This window comes from Leiobunum rupestre, chromosome 9, assembly GCF_980474605.1.
Source record: "Leiobunum rupestre chromosome 9, qqLeiRupe1.1.hap1, whole genome shotgun sequence".
NCBI classification, from domain to species: Eukaryota; Metazoa; Arthropoda; class Arachnida; order Opiliones; family Sclerosomatidae; genus Leiobunum; species Leiobunum rupestre.
In genome coordinates, this window is record NC_143392.1 from 8,839,490 (window position 1) to 8,866,446 (window position 26,957).

The following is a 26,957-nucleotide window of genomic DNA, read 5'->3' on the forward strand; positions in this document are numbered from 1 at the left end:
ACTCTACAAAAAGGGAAAGTTCGTAACAAAATTTCGGAAAAAAAACCCCTAATAACTTCATTTCATACATAACCCAAATTCGTTCAAATTATGTTTCTGCGTTTTCCCCGTTAAGTATAATTTTGTTCGAATTTAGAAAGCAAAGAATAAAAAAAAAGATTAATATGAAAAAAGAAAGATCGGCAATTATTTAATGTACAAGATATCGTAACATTTACTTTCATTATCCGAAGAGCGAAGTAATTCTTCCTCGTAACAAGAACAAAAAGATCGGACCAAAATGCTAATCAGTTATTATAGGACGATTAAATTTCTCTTTCGAAAGTTGTGACGTTATAAAAAAAACCCGATCGAATGAGATGGAGAAGGAGCCCATAGCGTTTCTACAGTCCACGATAAGCATCTCTGGGAATACGATATCAAGCGTGTTCTGGCTATTATATAAGTCGCCCTTATTGCATTATTAAATATCGCAGAAATAAATTGTAATCAAATGCCGCGGGAGGCCAGAGTGCCGCCCGATTTTCAGACGAGATCAACGTTGTTACAGAGAGGAGACTAACGCTTTCACATACTTACGTAATTGTGGTTGTAAATTATGGGAAAATTTACTTTTCAGTTGTAAAATAATAGGAAGGAATTGTACATTTTTAATAACTTGAGATTACAAGATGGCCAATCCTAAGAAATTTTAATCTAATATTTCAAGATGGCCGATCTTAAACCATGTTCAACTATTAGAGGTTTCAAGATGGCCGATCTTAAACAATGTTTTAAACTATTGAGGTTTCAAGATGGCCGATCTTAAACAATGTTTTAAACTATTAGAGGTTTCAAGATGGCCGATCTTAAACAATGTTTTAAACTATTGAGGTTTCAAGATGGCCGATCTTAAACCATGTTCAACTATTAGAGGTTTCAAGATGGCCGATCTTAAACCATGTTCAACTATTAGAGGTTTCAAGATGGCCGATCTTAAACCATGTTCAACTATTAGAGGTTTCAAGATGGCCGATCTTAAACCATGTTCAACTATTAGAGGTTTCAAGATGGCCGATCTTAAACCATGTTTTAAACTATTAGAGGTTTCAAGATGGCCGATCTTAAACAATGTTTTAAACTATTAGAGGTTTCAAGATGGCCGATCTTAAACCATGTTCAACTATTAGAGGTTTCAAGATGGCCGATCTTAAGCAATTTTAACTATTCGACATTCCACAATCCCCCGATCTATAAGAAAATTTAATTTGTAATTAAATCTCACCGCGTCTTTAAATTAGTTGATTAAACATCTATAAAAGCTACAATATAATGACAATTTTGAAGTACCTCTTCAAGCCGCTTAAATAATAATCCCATGTACAATACATCATTATGTCTGAAAGCGCTAACTTGTTCCGAGTCGCGCGCATGCGTACTTGAAAGGAGCGAGCAGAACTCTTCTTTCGGGCGAATGAATGAGTCATATCATTTTCCGTCGGGGAACTGCGCTTGACTTAATCCAACCAATGGCCGCGGTAAGGTAAGGACCCCGCTCTCGGAGGATGCGAGAAGAGCGTGACTTCAGCCGTGCACGACTCCAAAAAATGATTTAAAAAATTCTCCAAGCAGAAGGTCAATTGGAGGGAACAGATTTCGCTTTAGTTTTGAAGCGCCGGTGTTGGTGGGAGGTGCTTGTATAAAGGATCTATATTGTTAGTAATAAACAAAGCGAAACGACTATTTTTTTTTATGAAAGTTAAAAAAAAAGTGAGGAGAGAAAAACCTAATCGTAGGTGGTTGTTGTCGGGTGTTCAAATAAAACGAAATTGGAAAACTATAGCCATTGTATTTATGATAGAAAAATCGCCTTTGTAATTCAGACTTTTTATATTCAATTTTATACATTTTCAGTGAAAGTTGAGTCAGCCAGTCTAGAAACATAGCGGTATTCATTTCTATAGACCGATAGATATTGGACAACGGATAACGCCATTAAAATCGGATTTTTGAATAACCAGATTCTGACAATAATCGAAGTTAGAAATTTTAAATTACCTAAAAACCGTGAAAAAAATATGGTGTTTCTTTTTATTTTAATTCTTGAGTTTGTTTTTTTATAAAAGGTTGCTTGGAATATTATTAGTTCTTTGGTAATAAATAATTTATTCCCTATTTACCCCAAAAATCTTACATTAACGCCATCTAGTATAAGTAAAATCAATAAATTGAACCTCTAACGGGTTTGCTGAATCAGGGTTGCCACAGTTTTTTACAACAAATTCCCTGACTTTTCCAGGTTTTCCCTGACCATCTCTGGAGAATTTCCCCGACTTTAGTGCCCAAGATTTGGTATTTATTAACCTATATTTTAGTAAAAGGTTTATATTTGCAACCGAAATTAAATTCCCTGATTTTTAGACTAATTTCAAAAATTCCCTGACTTTTCCCCGATAATGATACCCATATTCAAATTCCCAGACTTTTCCAGGAATTCCAGGTACTTTGGCAACCCTGTAAATGTGTATTTATCCGCAAGTAGTCTATGAATTTTTCAATTATTCCACAACGCGATAACGACTTTGAAATCAAAAACACCGAAGATGGAATTAATTTATATTTACAAAATTATTTAAAATAAATTCAAAATACAGAAGCGATTGTATTAACCGTACAACGAAGTCGCGTGAAATAATATCTTCTTTAAGTCTTATTCACCAAAAATAAAGGCTTTAAAAACCCGTGCAAAATAGCCGAAGGATCACAATTTAAATAAACATCCCAAAAGGAGAAAAACAATCAAGGAAGTCGAATTACGTTTGTAACTTCCGAGATTTAAATTTAAATCCAAGTGGTTCTTAGTTCATCAAACCAGCTGGGTAGTCCAATTAAATTAACGACGGGCAGTTTTAATTTGCATAAACAAAGACTAGCAATTAAAAGCAACGAGGGAGCCACTACGGAAATCCCATAATCTTCCGAAACGCCCTTTTCCGGTCATTTGAAAGAACGAGCATGCGCCGACGTCCCCCGGTGAAAGTTAAGTCGGCTTCGCTGCGGGTAATCACGCGCGGGGAAGCGAACGACTCGAAAAGGGGCAGGGGCCGAACTAGCGGCTTGAAGAATCTATTTTAAGGCACAAAGGGGACTGACTTTCTGAGGTTTAGGATTTCCAAGTAAGCGATAATAAAAGACTCAACGGAGGACGGAGAGTAGGAGGAGGTCGTACCAGCCCGGTAATATACCAGCATCGGGGTTGCCACGCCATCGAGGTTAATACCGACGTGACATCGATCGAGGCGAGAATAATATCGATTTATTTCGAATGTACGGTTTTTATTTTTTGACATTTTTCGCGTAGTAAAAACCGCAGCTTGCCTTTTTACTGTTGAACCAAAAGAAAGATTGGCCTTTAAAATATTGAAACCTCCGCGAAACAACCTACAAGCTATTTCGTTTCAAACTAGCGTGTTACTCAGAAAGGGGCGTAGTCGGCCTTAAACGTTAGAAATGCGTCTTTCCGAGTAACACCTGCGAAAATGTCTTGCTAAATTATTAATACAGTTCGCATATATATTGTCATCTTAATAGTATTTGTTACAGGGTAGCCGTTATTGTCCGATACCGATATTAGAAAAATATTTTCAAGAAAAACTTTTAAAAATAAGAAATTTCTCGATTAACTAATGATAATATTTAATTTGATTGGCCGCGCCACGTACGCCAGACTTCAGAAGCTAGATCATACCTTTTTAGACGGGTGGTTACGATTATAAACAAATAAAAAATAACGGTATTCGATTTGTGATAGAAAATATGTATCAGGTAAAATGAAAATAAAAATATTCGGATATGCTCTTGCAAACCCTTTTTAATGAAAAATTAGAATTAAATGATATGACAGTGCACTGAACCGTCTTATACACTTCTATCATATACACTACTGTCATGATAGATTACTTTGTGAATATCGACCACGAAAAGCCGATATATCGGTGCATCCCTAATTTTTAATAACAATTTAATGTAATAGAATCTCCTGTAAACCTCATTTTATTTTGTACGAAGAATTAGCCTTTCCAGAAGTCACAGAGCCTCATAGCGGTCAATGTTAGAAGTTCCTAAACTGCTCGATTGGCCTCAACGTGTAAATGAAAAGGTTAATAGGCGCTTAAAATAAACCCCTCTGACTGTTTTGCCTCCTGCTGAAAAACGCTGCCAGATCTGTGCATAGAAAATTCTCAGCTTTGGCAGTATATAATCGGCTATTAATTATCTTTTATTTAAAGGGCTATTAGGCCTATTGGGTTACTAAGGCGGATGAAACGTACGGAAGGTAATTTACCCAAAGTTTCTGCCGAATTAAATATTTTTCGATGTTTGTTTTGTCTTGATAAAAAGACGTTATATTACCACTAAATTTTCCCAAAAAAGTTTTATGTATGTTTTTTTCAAAACCTTAAAACATTTATGTATTAGACCTCTAAAATATATACTTGTACGGAATATATGACTTAATAAAAACCTTTTTTTAATTTAATATAAAGCGTATACACCGTTTGGCTAAAATTAAAGTGTAGTATCTTTTAACGTCCAAATTATTCTTAAGAATTCATTTTTTTATTTAAATTTAATAAGGTTTAACATTGTTCGGCAAAGATCAAAGTGTATCTTTCCACATCATTAAATAGATAACTTAATAAAATCATTTTCAAATTTAATAAAAAGCGGTTTCAATGTTTGGTTAAGATCAATGTGTAGTATTTTTTATCATCAAGAAAAAAATAATTCGTAAATATAATTTTAAAATTAAATAAGTTAATTCAACGTTTGAATAAGGTCAAAGTGTAGCATTTTAGCACCACAATGAATTTTTCTAATAGTTCTTAACATAAATTTAACTTATTTCTAAATTGTATTACAGAGAAACCAAGTCACTATATTACAAGCAACTAATTTACAATTAGGCCCATAAATTTAATTTCCAAGTCTATAAAACCCACGTGCAAGAGAAAACATTTTATATATTATTACTCTTAATTATAGCTTCCAATATAACGAAACAACAACAACAAATGAAAATATCTAACAGATGTTATATTACCCTAAATACGCCAGACGATAATAGTAATATTTAATAAAATAACTGGAGAAGGTCGTTTGGTGTGGGTCGCGAAAACACGGAGGATTTTAATCAAAGAACAAATGAGAAAATAATTGGAGGACTTGGAAAAAAAACAGGAGAGTCGCGTATAAAATTATTAAATAGGAGAGACAAGAACATAATGTCGTTAATATAATGCTTGTTTTGGAAATGGGCGTTAAATAATGATGATGGAAATCAGCCTGGGCTGGGAGATAAAACCATTTTTCGAGGTACGAGCTACCGAAACTTGACAACACTAATTTTCGGAGTATTTATGCCGGAAATGAGCAATTTTCGGGGCGAGAGTGAAACGAAAACGCGACTGAATAATGCATCCGACTCCGACACTTTCTCGGCTTCTATTGTTCGCGTCATACCTGCGCTGAGTCGGTGACACCTAGACAGCCGTCGATTTATCAGTGTTCGCACCACGAAATTTTCCCCATTTCTAAAATAGGAATTCGTTCGACATTTTTCCATGTAAAATCATGACTATTCCGGTTTAATTTTTGCTAATAGCCCCTAACCCTTCAGGTTATATTCTAGGCATTTTATTAGGTGTTAAAATAACCACATAAATAACAAACATTTAAAAATCAGAAACTAAAGATGTTATTCATTTTTGCTGAATATTAGGCTATGCAAGATTTAATTGACTTAATTAAATCTCCACTTTAGCCCTGATTTCTTACGAAATTATACATGTGTTAATCCTTCACTTATCCATGGACCTTATCCCTTACATTTTGAGATTGACTTCTGTACGAACCGGGCCTGGGTACACTAGGCGCGCCTAGGATCTCAAAATTACAAAACACAACCTTTACATGTAGGGTTTTTTAACAAAATTTCGCCTAGGGCCACTAGTTAGAGAGGGGGCCCCGGGCGCCAGTAAAACAACCACGGGCCCAAGAGAACATTCATTACAACGCGACTAATCAGGGGGCCCCGGGCCACAGTAAAACAACCTGGGGTCCAAAGAGAACAGTCATTAAACCGCCACTACTTAAAGGGGGCCCCGGGCCACAGTAAAACAACCATCGGCCCAAAGAAAACAGTCCTTACACCACCACTACTTAGGGGGGGGGGGGGGGCCGGTCCGCAGCAAAACAACCACGGGCCCAAAGAGAACAGTCATTATACCGCCACTACTTAAAGGGGGCCCCGGGACACAGTAAAACAACCACGGGCCCAAAGAAAACAGTCATTACACCACCACTACTTAGGGGGGGGGGGCGGTCCGCAGCAAAACAACCACGGGCCCAAAAGATAACAGCCATTATATTAGATTGTAAGTTTCAGAGGATAAACCTTCGATAAATTTAAACCGGGACCCCAGGTTGAATTGTACCACCTTCACACCTATCTCGACGGAACACTGACAAGGAGAGTACCCGAGGTGTTTATTGCCGATTTTGTTCAAAGTCAGGCGTAATGTAGACATATATGAGACGAAATTTCTCAAAACGAGACGTTGCACTACCCATTTTATTGGCCTTGGTAACCGAAAATGTGTTTGACCACTTAACCACAAAATCTCCATTTAAAAAAGCATGGCATTTTCTCGGTTTCACACCTACGGAAATTGTTTAAATTTTAAATTTTTATTAAATTTTCCCAGAATTATTATTATTATTATTATTTTCCTTATTTTACCTAAAAATTGTAACAATTTCCCCATAAAAATGTTCCAATTTACCCAAGGATGATAAAATACGCGAAAAAGTAGTACGAGTTATTAGTAAGTATTTTAATTTCTTCAAATTTGTTTAGGGTTTAGCTATATTATCCCTTTTTATTATGGACTATTCTACTTTTTCGCGTATTTTATCATCCTTCGCACCGTCCATCGGTGGTTTCTTCTAACTCCAATTTACCCAAACTTGATGGAATTTACCTAAATGTGGATCAAACATTTTCGGTTGCCATGAAAAATCGAATGGGTAGTGCAACGTCTCCTTTTGGGAAATTTCATATCTCATGTAGGTCTACATTACGCCCGACTTTGAACCAAATCGGCAATAAACAGCTTGGGTACTCTTCTTGTTAGATATTCAGGCCCCGTCTTCAGTCAAAAGTATACTCGCACTCTCGTTCAGTGACATTTATGGTCTACCAATTACCGTATGAAACAACGCGTGGTTCAAGGACACCGCGTGACAAGGCAAACTACGACCCCGAAGAACAGCATCTCTGTCTACTGGTAACTTCGTCTGGCGGGGCCAATTCGTCGATACAGTCCAGCGAATTCGGACAATATAGACGCGTACGTAAATCAGCGGCGGCGAACCGTCTCGGACGTCTGAAAGAGCCTTTCACTCGGTCAGCGTGCCGCCAGACCACTTTCGCGCTGACCAACGGAGACCCACCCTTACCTGCCCGACGCCTGTACTTTAGAGACGACCTCAAAATAAGCCTCGTTATCGGGTGCCTTCGAGTGAAGCGCGCACGAATTTCGACATAAAGAATAAAATATCCGCCAAGAGAGCTTCGATTTTTCCGCGTTTCTGTATAATTCGTTTGGTCAGTGCGCGCAGCTATGATAAAACCCGACCACCCCCGAAATAGACGATGTTTTTATATACATTCTGAACAAATTACTGACCCGTTTTCTCAGGCGAATTACATTTACTCTGACCCGTAAATCTATATACGAATATATGTAAATATAGTTATGTGAATTTACCGGTAAAAATAAAAACGGTAAATTTATCATGATTTTTTTATTTAATCAAAATAATGGTTTGATGTCAAAATTATTAAAATATGCACCGATATATTGGTAACCGATATATCGGCCTATTTTTCTAAGCGAAGCCGATATTGGACAATACCGATATTAGAAAAATATTTTCAGAAAAACATTTAAAAATAAGAAAATTCTAATGATAATACTTTATTTGATTGGCCGCTCCGCCTACTCCAGACTTCAGAAGCTAGATCATACCTTTTTTAGACAGGGGGTTACGAGTGTAAACAAATAAAAAACAACGATATTCGATTGGTGATTGGCGATATATCGTCCGATATTACCGCCGATATATCGGCCACGAATAGCCGATATATCGGTGCATCCCTATAAAATAGTACTTATTTTAACACAGCCTTAGGTGACATTAAACTTAGAGAAACCTCCTAGATAACCCCTTAGAAATACATTTAAATGTATCGAACGTAAAATCACAGGGCCGGGAATTCTGAGTATTCGATATCTGACTCTGAACTAATGTCTGGAAGAGCGCTAGACATAAGCTTAAAATCGGTTTTTAACAGCTAAAAAGTGGTTTTCTAGTCGAATGCAAAATGTGAATTGTTTCTTCTTTAATTTGAAGTTCAACTAAATAGTTTTCGGTGGTAAAACCACTCTGTAAATTTACCGTACTTTCACCATTACCGGTAAATTTACCGGCTTACATCTATGTAAATATCGGTCTCTACCGATACATATTTTACAAGGAAGAAAATCCTATCACAGAGGTAATGCGGATTGTTAAATACGCGGAGTCTCACCAGATGGCGGCAGCAGTTTGAAAAATATTAAAATTCCCCATGCCCTTAGAGGTAGATTTTTAAATATTTAATTTAATTAACCTAGGTGTATTTTTATACATTTTTAATAGAATATAAAATTTGCCCAAAAACTGAGAAAAATATTTTTTGTTGCTTTTTATGCTGAATATTTCTAGGGTTTAATTTTTGTTGAAACTTTATACAGGAAGACTAGTTTAAAATAGTCTTAGTCGTGTGTTTCAAATAAATCAGTATTTATTCCCATCCCGCCAAAAAGTGTTCATTGGCACCATAAAAATCTTAAAATGGAACCTCTAAGGGTTTCTACTTATTGTCAACTAAGATAAACATCGTAACTTGAGCTACATTTAAGCTAGTTATATATTTTTTTTAAACTAAGGTAACGTCATACCGTTAAACGTTAACTAAAAATTTTAGTTTTCCCCCAAATGAAATTATATTAGCTAAGTCGTTAACGTTAGTTCCAGGACCTCCATCTTCCAATTTAACTTTAACACTTGTTACTGCCATGGTTTTTCCATATTCAAATTCTCCGACTTTCCCAGGTTCTATTTTTGTAATGATTTCCCATTTGCGACTAAAATTTGAAACCAATTTTTAAATTGTGATTTTTCCAGATAATGAAACCAATTTTTAAATTGCGATTTTTCCAGATTATGAAACCAATTATTAAATTGCGATTTTTCCAGATTATGAAACCAATTATTAAATTGCGATTTTTCCAGATTATGAAACCAATTTCTAAATGGCGATTTTTCCAGATTATGAAACCAATTATTAAATGGCGATTTTTCCAGATTATGAAACCAATTTCTAAATGGCGATTTTCCCAGATTATGAAACCAATTTCTAAATGGCGATTTTTCCAGATTATGAAACCAATTTCTAAATGGCGATTTTTCCAGATTATGAAACCAATTTTTAAATGGCGATTTTTCCAGATTTTGAAACCAATTTTTAAATTGCAATTTTTCCAGATTTAGAAACCAATTTATTGCGATTTTCCCAGATTTTGAAACCAATTTCCAATTCCGTGATTTTCCCCTGATTTTAAAAACTCATTTTCAAAATCCGTAATTTCCCCCGATTTTTTAACCACTTTCAAAATCCGTAATTTCCCCCATTTTTCAACCCATTTTCAAATTACGTAATTTCCTCCTTTTTTCAAATTACATAAATTTCTCCCATTTTCAAAATCCGTAATTTCCCCGATATTTAAAATCCATTTTCAAATTCCGTGAATTTCCCCTGATTTTGAAACCCATTTTCAAATTCCGTGACTTCTCCAAGAATTCCAGGTAAAAGTCAAGGTTCGTAAAAATGCTTGCCGCACTATAGGGTAAAGTAATACCCAAACTCGACACTGAATTAAAAAATGTCAACCTACTCCGAAATTTCCAATTTCCACACACTTTATAATACAACAAATGAAAACGACTACATCCACGTGACACCCCAAAATGATGAACTACATTGCACCCTTTCTTACAATCAGGGTACTTTCCCACTAAACAGTCGTAAACCCGTCCATTCCAAGAATTCCACTAACCAGGAAATACAAAGATATTAAATGTTAAAAAGGCGCAAAAGAAGTATTTCTCTCTATACACAAAACCCGCCATATCACACGATAGATACCACCTAGAATTGATATCAAGATCTGAAAACTCAAGTTACGTATATATTTCCCTTATCTTGATGTAGGACAATATCTTCCCAAACCACGAAACCGAAGGCGAGAACAGTACCGAGTTATATCACTTCCCAAAATCAATAGAATCCAATATTATTCCCGTATCGTGGGATAGGAAAAACCTCAAATATTATTAGAAAAAAGTCCGTAAAAGAGTAACCCTGATTTATAATTTTTCTATACTTCATAAATTCGAACTTTACCAGTTTTTTTAGACAGTTCCTGGTTTTGGAAGAGAAAAATTGTACTTTGTCAACACCCGAAGTTCCATAAGTATCTACCGTAAAACTGATAAGACGTTGCATAAAGATATAACCACTATTTTAATAAATTCCAAGACTTAAAAGCTTATATAGTTCAGAAAGGAAGGCTGCGCATTTTTTTATTGCTTGCGCTATTACGCACGATTTGTGTATGCGCTGTTTCTGTATATTATTTTCTAGATAAGAATTTTGGGTTAAATGTTGAATAAGAATCCGTGACATGGGTGTAAGCTGTTACAGGTTTCGTATCACTGTTTCCAGAAATTTTTGTAAATAGAGTTAATTTGAAACTGGTATATATAAAAATAAGGGGTCATAGACGTTTCGTAATACGCAAGTTCATTGTATTTTAATTTCACTTGTTAAATTTGAAGGAGGTCTTAATTGAGTTTTTTCTGGAGAATATTTGGTCGAAATTATAGTTGTCAATGACACATTAAACTTTTTACGGAATAAATTAAGTGAAACCGAAGTTTTCGCATCAATCACTTGGGAAGGTTAAAAATTTTGAAACTTCGGTTTACAAAACCTTTTGCCAAGTTGTTTTTCTGCAACGCAAAGTTAATTATGATTAAGTTGAGTCTAGGATAACTAGTATTGGACTGAGCAAGAAGGTATCGTATGTTTAACAGCTGATATCAAAATTACCATATTTAGAACTTACTCTAACGACGAAGAATATTAAGTTTTAAAAAACATTGTTTTACACGAAGTCATTTTGCAGGGTTGCCACAAAATTTTCAGATTCAAATTCCCTGACTATTCTCTGTTTTCCCTGACCATCTTAAGAGATTTTTCCTGACTTATTCAGGCCAAAATTTTTCTTATTTTACTTTTACCAGAAGTTAATAAATTTAGATGAACTTATATTTCAGTAAAAAGGTTATTGTAATGTTGAAAAAATTAGCCAAACATTCAAAGAAATGATAATCGTGGAATTTGTCATAGATCTAGAGTTAAATTACACTCAAAAAGTGCCAAGATAAAATTGAATTCCCTGACTTCTCCCTGAATTTTTATCAATTCTTAAAATTCCCTGATATTTCCCTGACTTTTAGGCCCATTTTTAAATTCCCTGACTTTTCCATGATTTCCCTGACGTGTGGCCACCTTAGTTTTGTTAATACTAAAAGATACACTTCAATTTTAAAATAAATAGTATATAATCAGATTGGCTAATACCAAAGAAAGCTTGAAAAACTATTTTATTTTTATGAATAAATTAAATTAATTAGTTCTCGTTAGCATTGATAAATTTTAATGAAAGCTCAAACTGAATTATCCCGTCTCTTTTACTATTATTTTATTAAATTAAATAAGCCATGACTGATAAAACTAAAATTTACGATAAAACTGTTTAATATCACTCGCATAAACTGTATCAACTATTGTCAACTTTAATAACGACCGGTTTCCTATTTCATAATTAAAACAGTGGGGACCGTTACAAAACCCAAAAAGTAGCCCAAAAAACGCGAGATTTAAACTAGATTTCGGCCGGGGGGCTAGACATAATCGTCCTACGAAAAAAACAAAAGGTTATCACGAATACAACAATACCGAAATCATAGAGTTCCTCGAGATAATTATATTCACAACCTGAATCATAATGAAATCGCCTCCTTAAAAGTAACAAAGAAAACGAACAATAATGAAACTCAGCTACCTTAATAATATATACAAAAATTAAAGATCCCATCTTAATATATAGAGAACTCATATTCCACTAAGAAACACAATGCATCTTTTAGCCGTAAAACTCACCACCTACATAAACCGATTTAATCTCAAGAATCCTTCAGTGAGCAATATAAAGAAGCGATAGAAATGATCGATTATCTCCGAAAAAGTTTCTTTAAAAAGATATTGCAAGATATTTTTATAATTCCTCACGAAAAGTTTCTAAAATCGACTGGGGATAGAAAAAAAAACAGGTTTAATTCAAAAAGCGCCCCCTGGGTGCCGAAATCGGCGACTTAGCGTCAATCAATACGAACCAAAAGAAATAAAAGTTTCCGATTAACCTTAATGCTCGGTCAGGCGAGGATTTTTCAAGGCGGAAAAATACTTGCATAAATATTGCGATAAATGTTCTTAAGGAGGCTAAGTCTCGAATTTCGAAACTGTTTCTCTTAAATATGAAAATAAAGAATAAAAGATATACGAGGATAATTAAAAATGTCAAATGGGGAATCCCCAATTCGAACTGACAATTGAATTGAGCAGAATTACCTTGTAAATATAGAATTTGTTCAGGCCCTCATTTTTGAGGAAAAGATTTGTAAATAAAACGTTACTATTTTAAAAGGGCCAAGTAGGATAAGCACCGAACAGTTTGCGTCCTCCTTGTATTTAATTTTAATTTATTATTTTTGTAAAAACAGAAGTATATAATTGTAAGTACCAATCTGTGACGTAAATATTAAAACGTGCAAATGCCAACAGTTGCTATTTTCCAGACAAACCGCGGAAACATACACCGTATCCTCAATTCAAATTTCCGTGTTTGTACTCCGCGTAATAATTGTTTTTTAGTAAATTATTTGTATATCATATTTGCTCTATGTCGAAAATCACTATAATAATGAATTTCCCTCTGCACTATTTTTTTCGAAATAATGTTTCATACAAATAACTGAGCAGTATTGGAATATGAATGATATAAATACATTTATGTTACCTTAAATTGCTAGCTATTTCTAACTAACCTACAGAGCATGACATCTAGGAGCAACAAACACAGCACCCCAGACAAGGAGAACGCAAACCCGTCCAAAGTTGTGCATTTTCTTGTGTACAGTTTTCATTGTAACCCGGCCACCTGAATTAATGGCTTCAAAAGTCGCTTGACGACTTAGGCCTAAGGTGGTGCCTTGGGTATTAGCCTAGCTGATTATTATTATTATTATTATTGGTTAGACGCCTTAGCGCCTGCGGCCGTCGGAAGGGGAAAATACAGAAATTGTCTCCCCCCCGCCCGTAAAACGTTCAGCGTAAAGGTTCGTCCAATGAAATTTGTACATAACATTTCATTAGCGTGTTTAAAGGCTAGCTGCGTTCTCCTTGTGTTTGTTGTTAATAATCAAAATACCTAGGCCTACCATGGACCAAGAATATAGATTGTCTCATTGGTTCTGGTATAGGGATAGTAGAGTTCCCGGTCTAAGCCACGCCTACCATAACAAAAACAGTAAAATGTAATCCTTTATCCATTAGCAAAACAATAGACTAATTTGCAAAACAGATACTTAACTACCAACTCCCAAAGTCGTAAACAAAATTTATTATTTACGCGAAGCATCTCCACCGATGGCGCTAATGAATTTTCCTTTAGTTGTTTAAGTACAATACAGATGGCAGAAATGAACAAATACCACTTTTAAAGCCTCGATAAATTTCCAACTAAGCAAACCGGTATGGATAGTCTAAAAGGCAATCCATCGATTAAGTCGCCATGCTTGGTAACTTCGCCACCGTTAATCTAGCATCGAAAGCCACACATACAACCAACCATCGTCACCCCCGAGGCCATCAAAATCGTGGGTAATTCCCAGGCGAGGGGGGTTCCCAAAATAAGCCATCGATAACCAGCCATCAAGCCAGGGGCGAGGGAAGAACCATTCGTGTGGTGGGAAGCAGAATGCTCATCTATTGTTTCAAGAACCACGAGTAAACCCGGTATTTTTGGCCTCCGGGTGAATGGGACCAGATCATTTTAATAACGCAAAGACCGGAGTCTAAAACCTTTCAATGAAATAATATAATAATGAATTAAGACCGAGGGTAGCGGCTTAGAGAATAACAAAGCTAATTGATAGGCAGTTGAGCTCTTCAATTAAGTTAAATAGTAACCCCCTCCTTGGAAAGTGAACCTCGAGGCACTACCGCTGTGGTTTGATTCATTAATTACGATATATAAAAAGGAACGCGTACGGGGTTAACGGTGCTGCCTTCAGAAGTCACAGTCACAGTCACGGATTCTAATTAAAACGGCATTTTTCAAGTCGACAATACAATAGAAAGTTAATTAAAAAAGAGTCTTGTGTTACCGGGGTGAGCCAACTTTGTCAACCCTTTTCCGCGTATACTTCGCGTCTAAGCACGTCCTTAATTGGCGGTTACTATTAAGGGTTAATTTCCCCCTAATTGTTTAAGCCTCTCGCGTCTTAATAAAAACAGTTTAGTTCTTGAAAGGATTTAAGGCGATGTTGCAAGACGTACAGGTATCACGAGTCTTTTGTGGCGACTTCAAAATCCTTTTAACTCGGGACACTTATTTAGGCATTATGGCGACTGACGTCGTCGCCACTTTTAGGCAGTGTCCTTCTATTAAAAGCTCGCGTAACCTAATTGTCCACACTTCAAGCCCTCAACCTAGATAATTAACATTTTGGCGTGAATACGATAATCGACTAAAACGTTGCGACGGTTACCGATTTCATTAGGACATTTGATTTCTACTGGACCTTGATCTCAGAAAATTCGCCAAATGAATTGCTAAGGCTTCATTTTTCGCAGAGCTTTGTTTAATTTAGGTTAATATTCGGTTTAAGGAAATTAGGTTACTTCCATACTAAAGGTTGTAACGTTTCAAAAATGTACTTCATGTTGTTAAATATTTTTTGATCAATGAAAATTGGGAACTGCTGTTTTAGTCACACGAAAAATGAGACATTTAAAAAAAGACCTTTGTTCAAGGTGAAATGTAAATTGAGAGATCAATTTTTAACTGAGCTTTTTTTTTAATTTAGGTTGATATTTGGTTAAAGTAAATTAGGTTAGTTTATTACTAAAGGTTGTAACGTTTGAAAGGGTAATTTACGATATTAACTATTTTTTGACCAATGAAAATTGGGAACTGCTGTTTCAGGGTTCATACAAAATTTCCGGAATTAAGTTCCCTGACATTTCCAGGTTTTCCCTGATCAAATTACCAAATTTTCCTTGACCATTTTTGTAGAATAAAAGAATGGTTTGAAGTAAAAAAGATATTTTCATTCAAACATTTATTCGTTGATTTTTTTGGAGTCATTTTAAAATTCCCTTACTTTTTGGGACCATTTTTAAATTCCTTTACCTATCCCTAACCTTTTGGAAACCTTTTAAAATTCCTTTACTTATCCCTAACATTTTGGAATCATTTTCAATTTCCCTGACTTTTCCCTGACATATAGGAATCATTTTTAATTTCCCTGACTTTTTGGAAACCTTTTACAATTCCCTGACTTTTCCAGGTCGTGTACGAACCCTATGTTTAGTCACACGTGAAATATTAGACATTATAAAACGGCCTTTGTTCAATATCAAATAATATAAATTAACTTATTTTAGATTCGATACATTTGCTTCTAGTCCAAAAATTGTAAGTCTTAACAAACAAATAAGTGTCTAGCGACAAAGTGTCAAGTGTCCTTACCTCTAGGACTTTTTCGAGGCTGAGTCCCCGCTTGGCTCGGACCACGCCGTGGGACATGCCCTTCTTGGGGTCAATGTCCCGTTCGTCGTCCCGCTCCTCGTGGTCCCGCTCGATCCCTTCGTCGTCGGGATGGTCGCCGTCGTGGAACGCCTCGTCTTCGTCCTCTTCGGATTCCTCCTCGGAGGAGCTATCGTCGGCCATCCCGCCGGAAGTGCGTCTTCGGCGCCTCCTCTCGCGACCATCGCTTTCTCTGGAACCACCGTGTCTCTTGTTGGCGTGGCGCCGGGAGATGGGACCCCGGGACACGCGGCTGAATTTGTCATTGGGACCAGCGGAGGTCATGTTGTCGATCAAGTTGTCCAGGGCTTGCGACATGGACGGTTCCTCGTCTTCTTGGAGACCGTAGTCCATGGCCTGAAAGATGACAGCGCCCAAAGACCTTATCATCTGGGAAATACAAAAAAACACTTACGTTAAAATAACCGCTAATTAATTGATTATTTAGGTTTATCGTACTATGGGGTACCTTTATGGATTTATGGTAGACATCAAACCCGAATAAATTTGGTATTATATCATTTAAATTAAACGAAAATAACGTGGAAATTTGAGAACGAAGCATAACTATGTAGTAGCGCATCTTGCGTATTGTGCTAATAAATGGGTGCCCGAGCTCTCAGCCCCAGCGTGCTCATTTATTTAAACACAGATAAGACATGAGTAAACAAATTCGACTGTTTGATTGGCGCACTTTCATCTTTGCTACTTCTCTAATCGATTAAAAACTATAAACAACATGAGGGATTTTACGACCAATTTTTATTATCTTTTGTTAAAATATTAAAACTGTTTTTATTAAAAAAAATGAAAAAATATCAAAAGTCAAAATTTCTGCCAGAGATTCCAACAGTAGACCGGTTTCGCCCTTTCATGAAAATTGCATTTTTCACTGTAATTTATTTTTAAAAAAAATTATAGATAATTTCCATGCATTGGTAAGGCCATAAATAATATTGTTCCATAAGTTTCTCACTTTGGGGAATATTTTACTTAGAGCTAGTAACGGAGTGACGTCATCACACGAAGAAAATCTCCCCCTAGCGAGGCGCTGCCAAAGGCTACGTGTGACGCGTTAGCAAGCGGTCGCAAAACGGTTACAAAGCCCGTAATGCAGTCTGTCTTGTGAATAGCTCTCAGTAAAACCTTTGCATGTGAAGAATAGGAAGTGTCACACTTATGCAACAATATTATACACTTATGATACTGTCAACCAAAATTTAAATTTAATTTGAGTAGTACTATTATTTATTTCGCTCTACAGTTTCATTGTTACGGCAACCATTTTTGTAGATTTGCCTGAATACATTTAAGCATAATAGGTTATTTAAATCAATGATTTTTAAATTAAACCTCCGATTTAAATCAGATAAACCCTGAACATAAATTTATTTATATTGGTTATCTCAATAACGTATTTATTTACACTTATGTCGAGACAATTTTCAACTTTGTCCCCAATCTAACGCTCTGACAGTCAGCCAAAGAACTTGGGGGAAAACCTGGTTTTTAAAAACAAAATAACAGTTTTTTTTGGTTTAAACCAGGTTTTTATAAAACACTGGTTTATGTTACTTTTAAATTTTTTTTTCCGCTTGTGTTAATTCTTTTTAACTGTACATACGGTTCTTAATTAACCAAAATTTAATTTGAGTTAAAAAAATTAAAGAACCAAAATTATATACATAGATTAAAAAAATTAACTTTTTTCTGGGACTATACTTAAAGGGTTTACACTTCTTTACAGGGTTGCCAGTTTTTCACAATCAAATTCCCTGACTTTTCCAGGTTTTCCCTTACCATTTCCGGAAATTTTTCCTTATTTTGTGCCAAGATTGTATTTTTTAACCTATATTTTAGTAAAAGTTTCCTATTTGCAACCTAAATTAAATTCCCTGAAATTTCCCTGATTTTTATACCCTTATTAAAATTCCCTGACATTTTCCCTGATTTTATTTAATTAGTCAATTATTATTAGCCAATAATCAACTATAGAACAGCAGTTTCGCTTTAAAATGTGTTTTAGATTTTTTAGGTTTACAATATTACAAAAGTATCGCCAGAAATGACGTTATAGTGTTAGTTTCAATTATGTACAAATATTTTGGCCAAGACAACGTTATTTTAGTTTCGTAGTGTTTGGTAAGAAAATGTACAAATAATAACCGGTTTTTACACACAATCCTAAGGATTTGTGTGTATTAGTCTCACGTACAGTGTAGCCGTTGCCGCCGATGCCGCCGATGGCGCCGTGTCGCGCATACCTCTTCAACGGTTAGGGCTAGACGAGTCAATGATATCTCGTTCGGATGTACAGATATTGCCATTGATAGCCTTTCATTAAGTTTTCAAATCGGAGCCCAAGAAGTTGGGAATTTGCCCAATTTACTATTTTCGGTGATTTCCTTTATGTGGTAGATATTTTGTTTAAAATTAAGTTCGATAACCTTAAAAAAATATTATTGGATAGGTTAGGATTCAGCGAACCTACAACTTCGGTTATATCAGTAAATATTAAATTTAAGTATAGTTTTCAGGGTAATTTTCGTGGTTTTATATTTCCGCCTAAAAATCTACACATTTAAGTCCGATTTTCATGAAAGTTATATTTTTGAATAGCCGTGGTTTACATTTAAACTAGAATTGCAAATACGTTCCTTAAATTTAATTCTAAGTAAGGTTTTTTGGGCAGCGTATACGGACCCCCGCAATTTCCAACATTGTAAATCCGCGTGTTTATAGAGGTCCACGCGCCCGTTTCCCTCTGGCGTTTATCGAGGCCGTTCAGAGTGGGCCGCGCTTTCAACGTATGAGCAGAAGTAACAATTAAGTATGACACTGATCGGCCTAGTCTTCGGCGTATAACCAGAAGTAACCAATAAGTGTGATCAGAAGTAACCAATAAGTGTGATCAGAAGTAACCAATAAGTGTGATCAGAAGTAACCAATAAGTGTGATCAGAAGTAACCAATAAGTGTGATCAGAAGTAACCAATAAGTGTGATCAGAAGTAACCAATAAGTGTGATCAGAAGTAACCAATAAGTGTGATCAGAAGTAACCAATAAGTGTGATCAGAAGTAACCAATAAGTGTGATCAGAAGTAACCAATAAGTGTGATCAGAAGTAACCAATAAGTGTGATCAGAAGTAACCAATAAGTGTGAACAGAAGTAACCAATAAGTGTGATCAGAAGTAACCAATAAGTGTGATCAGAAGTAACCAATAAGTGTGATCAGAAGTAACCAATAAGTGTGATCAGAAGTAACTAATAAGTGTGATCAGAAGTAACAAATAAGTTACTAGAAGAAATAAGTGACACTCAACGGCTGACTAGTAGTAAGAAATGTGTGATCAGAAGTAAAAAATAAAAGTGACACTGATCGAAGGAATCTTCGATGCTTTCAAAGTATGACTAGAAGTAACAAATAAGTGTAAATATGTATATATGCATAGCCGTAACCAGGGGGGGGGGGCGGTCGGGCCGTGCCCACCCTGAACCGTATGGTTGTATGTACAATTTTTTATTTATTTTTTATTTTTTTCCATTGCGTGCCCACCCTGAAATCAAATCCTGGTTACGGTGTTGTATATATGTGTGACCGTGGATATACTTTGGTTGCGTTGCAGGTTGCTCAAACAAACTTAACACATTAGAAGGATTGTGTGTATTCTGACCGTCGTACGTCTTGTTTGGGTTTAAATCAGGTTTTTTTAAACACTTATTTAACTTTTAATCTATTTTCGCTTTGGTTTAACCGTGCATACATATTACAAATCTACTAAAAATTATTATGAGTATTATTACAAGTGACCAGAACAAAGTTTTAGTTGGGTTTCATTTTTGATTTGGTTTAAATGCAGGGTGACCAGGATAATGCCTATAAAATTTTATGGAAAAAAATAGGAAATTTTTAAGCGAATTAAAGGAAAATATAGGAAAAACCATAAGCAAAATTGAGGATTATTATCGAAAAACCGCAAATAAAATAAAGCGAAATATAGGATGAAGAAGGCAGGGCTCCCAGCGATGTTTTTTAATATTATAGGAATTATAGAAAATTTCATAGAAAATATAGGAATTTATAGGAACATTTTTAGCCAAAAAATAGGAATTTATAGGAACATTTTAGCTAAAAATAGGAATTTATACGAACAATTTTGAAAAAAATAGGAAATTATAGAAGTATATTGAAATTATAGGGATTTATAGGAACTCTGGGAGCCCAACCGTTGAGGGTTTCGGGAACACCGGACCTAAGCCAGAGCTAAGCTCTACTTAGAAGGCCAATTTTTCCCAAACGTTAAGGCTGTTTTCTAATACATTATTTTTTAAAATTATAGGAATTTCTGGATATAGCTATAGAAAAACTAGAAAATTTCGAAAAAATAGGAATTTATAGGAACAATTTTGAGAAAATAGGAAATAATAGTAGAACATAGGAATTATAGGAACTCTGGGTGCCCTGAGAAGGGTACACGACGACGGAACATGAGAAAAACCCAAGGAATTTATAGGAAGGTATTGAAAATATAGGAAATGTGGTCACCTTGTTATGATTTAGAAATGTAATCATTTCGGTAAGAAAATGTACTATATTTTGGAAATATTTTAGTCAAATAAAAAAATTATTAATAAAAACATCACTTCGTTGAAACCAGTGTTGTCAAACATGACGCCTAACTATAAATTTATACATTCTGGATAATATCTTATTATCATAAATCTGATTTTACTTTGTTTGGTGGCAAAACGAGATTAAAGAGGACGATTTGGATATATCTTAGAATTAAAGTACTTTTGATTACAGCACTGTGGGCCATTTTAAAAATTGATTAATAAGAATACGGTTAATATTTTAAACGTCACAAACGACAGAAATAGGTAAAGTTTATGCTAACCAAAAAAATATTTAAAAGCTGAAAACTTCCTTTTGTCCACACTTCAGGCGTCAAACGTCCCAAAACAAACCAATTAATTTATTCACATTATTATAATTACAATAAACGTCGGGGGTCAAGGAAACGAAAAATATTTCCAAACGAGGCGAAGTTAATTTAAATTTAATAACAGGACTCTGAATTTTTATATAATTTATATCTTTAACTTTTTTTCATTCTCAATAGGAAATTTTTGAGGGACAAAAATTCAATTAAAATAAAGGGGAACTAAAAAAATAATTCTTATAAAAACGGTAAAAAGTTCGAGTGCGGATATGAAAGATTCAAGAACCAGTTGCAGGGGGGAGGGAATCTGAAATGAGAACTTTCAATAGACTATTAATTACATTCCCCCCGTCGGTCTTTTGTGTACTCAATCACCCGTCACAGAAAAGTTCGCGCTAAAAAGACATTTCCCAAAAACCGCCATTGCAACGGAGGGTAAAAAACCACTCTATTTCTCGGTCTCAAAAACAATCTGAATAGACGTCAAGCGATTCAGTTTCATGAAATTCAGGCAGGGTTGCCCGATTCAGGGTTGACTAATTTAAATTTAGATTTAAATCACAATTTATTTCAATGGAGGTATAAAAATGGCATAAATTAGGCTCTTACAAAAATTAAAATAAAGAAAATCCGAGCAAATTGAATATTTTAATTTATTTACTTATTTACATATTTATTTATTAAATTTATAATTATTACATTTAATTAGGATTTAATTTAATACAAGATTAGCTAACTGATAAAAGCAAAATATTCGTTATGCATACAGGAAAAGAGCCATTAATTACATAAAAATAAATTCAATAAAATCAAAGAAATAAAAAAAACATGATTTAGTTTTTATTAAATAAAAATAAGAAGTGCCAATTATGTTAATCACGTTTTAAATCGAGAAATTTTTCAATCCGCTATTTGAATCAAGAGATTTTTTCAATCCGGGATTTGAATCAAGAGATTTTTTCAATCATTGATTTACAAACTCGTTTAAGAAATTCCAGATAGTATAATTTTGGCTGTAACATTATTATTTAAATAAAAGATTATTAATATTTTCAGTGTTAAATATATTTATATTAACTTATTCAGGGTTTTGTTATATAATTCAGCAATTTAAATTATTTTTGAAACGTATCTATTTAAAAAAAATGTTTAAAAATTCCCGCTAATATAATTATCTTTATGGTTGTCCAATTTAAATCAGATTTAAACTATTTTTATTAAAAAACTCAACGATTTAAACCACCTATTGTTATAAACGTAGGTTCTGGAAATGCAAATTCAGAGCAAACTAATTTACAAGTAGTAATTAAATTTTAAGATTAATTTTAATTAAATTACCGGTTGGTACAAAAGTAGGAGCTCTAGCAATGCAAATTCAGAGCAAACTAAATTAATTGCAAATTGTAATTAAATTTGTTTAAGATTAAGTTGAAAATTAATTTAGGCATCCCGTGTTTAAAAATCAATAATCATAAAATTATTTCTAATCAATAATAATCATAAAATTATTTCTAATCAATAATAATCGTAAAATTATTTCAAATCAATAATAATCGTAAAATTATTTCAAATCAATAATAATCGTAAAATTATTTCAAATCAATAATAATCGTAAAATTATTTCAAATCAATAATAATCGTAAAATTATTTTAAATAAAAATAAAATAATTTTAAATAAAAATAAAATAATTTTAAATAAAAATAAAATAATTTTAAATAAAAATAAAATAATTATTTTAAATAAAAATAAAATAATTATTTTAAATAAAAATAAAATAATTATTTTAAATAAAAATAAAATAATTATTTTAAATAAAAATAAAATAATTATTTTAAATAAAAATAAAATAATTATTTTAAATAAAAATAAAATAATTATTTTAAATAAAAATAAAATAATTATTTTAAATCAAAATAAAAAAATTATTTTAAATCAAAATAAAATAATTACGTTAAATCAAAATAAAATAATTACGTTAAATCAAAATAAAATAATTTTAAATAAAAAAAATTATTTTAAATAAAAAAAAATTATTTAAAAAAAAAATTATTTTAAATAAAAAAAATTATTTAAAAAAAAATATTAAAAAAAAATTATTTAAAAAAAAATTATTTAAAAAAAAAATTATTTTAAATAAAAAAATTGTTTTAAATAAAAAACATTTTAAAATGAATTAAATCAAATATTATTAATAAACCATAAAATCAATAAATAAAATTTAAGGTAAAAAAAATAAAAAACCAGGAATTCAAGCCGTGAAGTAAGTTAGGTTAAATATTATTGGGTCAGGGTAGAGGTAACGTAATCCAGTAGTTGGCGATTGACAGTTTCGTCAGAGACCAAAGGCCCAAAGGAGAAGTTCAGCGTGACGAGGCTCGGATGGAAGCGCCAATTGGAATGACAGATAACTGACGGGGTTGGGGGACTCGGAAATCGCTTCCATTAGCGAACGGAAACATTGATAAGCAGTTTCCTGTTATAGACACTGGAATATTAATACTTCTCTTTGGTTTTTCACAACATGACAGGGTGGAAAAAAGGCCGAGCCCAAACGATTCTGATGGATTAAAAATTTGGGTAGTCATAACAATTTTTCCTTCTCATTAAAGGGGTTTCTAATTGCAATTTTCCACTCTTTTTATTAAAAATATCCCAAGAAATAAATATTTAAGCTAGGCACCGCCCAGGGAACCAACCAGGTAAACACCCAAGGCACCAACCACGGAACCACCCAAGGCACCAACCAGGGAACCAACCACAGCCTAAGCCATCTAGCGACTTTTAACGCCTTCATGCCAACAGCTAACTACACTTACTATTACCGTTAACCTCAAGTTTTTAAGGAAACGGGTAACCGAATAATTCGGTGGAAAACCTCCAACCAGAAGAAGAAGTTCCGTGTTTTCACCCAGTGTCGCAAGCTGCGATCGAATTAAAATTCCCCGCCTTTTAGACCCACATTAAAATTCCCCGCCTTATAGACCCACATTAAAATTCCCCGCCTTATAGACCCACATTAAAATTCCCCGCCTTATAGACCCACATTAAAATTCCCCGCCTTATAGACCCACATTAAAATTCCCCGCCTTATAGACCCACATTAAAATTCCCCGCCTTATAGACCCACATTAAAATTCCCCGCCTTTTAGACCCACATTAAAATTCCCCGCCTTTTAGACCCACATTAAAATTCCCCGCCTTTTAGACCCACATTAAAATTCCCCGCCTTTTAGACCCACATTAAAATTCCCCGCCTTTTAGACCCACATTAAAATTCCCCGCCTTTTAGACCCACATTAAAATTCCCCGCCTTTTAGACCCACATTAAAATTCCCCGCCTTTTAGACCCACATTAAAATTCCCCGCCTTTTAGACCCACATTAAAATTCCCCGCCTTTTAGACCCACATTAAAATTCCCCGCCTTTTAGACCCACATTAAAATTCCCCGCCTTTTAGACCCACATAATTCCCCGCCTTTTAGACCCACATTAAAATTCCCCGCCTTTTAGACCCACATTAAAATTCCCCGCCTTTTAGACCCACATTAAAATTCCCCGCCTTTTAGACCCACATTAAAATTCCCCGCCTTTTAGACCCACATTAAAATTCCCCGCCTTTTAGACCCACATTAAAATTCCCCGACGTTTCCAGCGATTCCGGGTATTCCATGTACTATGGTATAACCAATATGTCGTTATAAAATCGCGAACGTAAGGAATTTCATAAACAAAATACTAAAAAAACTAAAACACGTGAATCAATTTCATTCCGAACGATAATTAGTTAACGCAACGGTGCAACGGTCCAAATTTAATTGGAAATTAAGCATATCTAGCTGCGTAATTATTTGTTTATATAAGCATAGATTAAATAAACAAAAAAATGAGTGACTAATTAAATTGCGTCATAGTAAACGCCCTATGAAACAATTACATGGAAATACTCCCCTTCTACTGTAAATTATACTGAAAAGTCGTTCAGTGATTGAATAAGAAAAAAACGCTAATCACGTTATAAAGGGGGTTAATTACGAAACAAAAATTAATTAACATACAAAGGGGTTAAATACCTCTGGGCCGACAAATTCACCTTTGTAACTAATTTGCATACGCCACCGAATATTTAGAAATATGGATTGTGGCAAAAACAAAAGTAAACATTCCGAAGCTACTAATTACGCATTTTTTTACACACTTGTAATTTGCATATTTAACGTAAAAGAAAAAAAATTAAAGTTCGTAACGCGGTAAAAACCCGTTTCGGGTAGTCATTTAAGAGTGGGTTTATTTAAACCTTCGTAATATCCTGACGAAGAATATTTTCAAACTGGCGAAGGTTTTTTTAACGATTTTTTTTATTTGAAGTTACGGTAAATGAAAAAAAAAAGTTTTTTAAAAGCGCCCTAAAATACGACGGTGGGCTGATTTTAACTTGGGAAGAATAATCTGGGCCGGCGTACACCGCAAAAGGTTCCAAATGCAACACCCACACAAAATTTGAGTACCTTAATTTTTTTAAAACCCTGCACCGATAAGTCTGGTGACGAGACTTATGAATTGGTGGTAGTGTTGTTTATTTTTTTAATCAAATACACTATTTTAATTCTTTTTAAACATTAGTTGCTTTTTTTCTTGACAAATAAATTAATATATTGGCATCACTACATAAACTATTTAAGTATAATTAGAATAATTGGACAGCACATCTATTAGATTTCGCTGAAATAAGCGAGTTTCAATAATATCTGACACATGTTAGACGAAAAAGCAGACGAGGATGATACTTTGACGTCAGCTTAGGTTTGCCTTTGTTGTGACAAGTACCATCCTAATAGTTATTTTAACAGGGTTGCCACAAAACTTTGAGGTTCAAATTCCCTGACCATTGTAAGAAATTTTCCCCGACTTTTTAAGGCCAAAATTTTACTTTATATTTTTCTTTATGAGAAGTTAACAAATGTAAATGGACTTATATTTCAGTAAAAATGTTATTGCAATGTTGAAAAAATTAGCCAAACTTTCAAAGAAATAAATAATAATCATAGAATTTGTCATAGATCTAGAGTAAAATTACCTTCAAAAAGTGTCAAGATAAAATTGAATTCCCTGACCTTTCCCTGAATTTTTACAAATTCGTAAAATTCCATGACTTTTAAGGCCTATTTTTAAATTCCCTGCCTTTTTCCTAACGTGTGGCAACCCTGTTTAAAAAGCCGATAGATGGCTATTGAAACTCGCTTATTGATCTTTGAGAAATCCATTATACTTAGTTTGTACATTTCAAATTTCCCACTCAAGCTCGTGAGCAAAAATCTAGGTGTTAATTTAAAATAAAATCGTTTAAGTTTTCGTATTGCCACTACAGGGTCTCCACAAAAAATGCCCGGCTCACTGCTAATAATTTGCTAGAAATTTAATATTTTCAGATTGCATAGCCAAGAAACATAAAAAACAAAGATGTTAATAACGTAGATAGTACTTGTGCTACCATGTCTTCAAGGTCATTCCATATTTATTCGGGGAACCGTTGGACTTAGACCGGTTTCAATTTAAAAAGCGTACGCCATCAATTTTTATATTTATTGAGTTATAATTCTACAATTAAACCGAAAACGCTTGCTTTTTCAACTACCAAAAGAAAATATTTTTGAGAACAAATACATTTATTTTAGTGTGAACACACGTATGTGCGTCAGTAATATGGACTAGGCCAACTTGTTAAGTCGTGGGATGACGTCACGCGGTCAGATATCCCGCTAGGCTATTACTAAAGAGTTTTCTAAAAAGGTGTAGGAATTTTATTTGTATAAGGCATAGGGGGGGGGGGGTGGAAGTTCACACGGACATTTTCAACCCGTACACTTTCAATTTCGAGCGAAAACTGAACGCCTTCTAACCTAAAACCAACTCATTCTTCCCAAAAGT

The 26,957-nt window shown here is 34.2% G+C and overlaps 1 protein-coding gene across 1 annotated transcript in view; it reads right to left on the reverse strand.

The window, feature by feature from the left end:
* The window catches only part of spir (spire type actin nucleation factor), a 116,648-nt gene that overhangs the window by 44,108 nt on the left and 45,583 nt on the right, over window positions 1-26,957 (reverse strand). Inside the window, exon 3 of the mRNA XM_090158187.1 lies at window positions 16,029-16,475. Within this exon, the coding sequence (XP_090014313.1) occupies window positions 16,029-16,475 (447 nt within the window). The remainder of the gene's footprint in view (window positions 1-16,028; window positions 16,476-26,957) is intronic.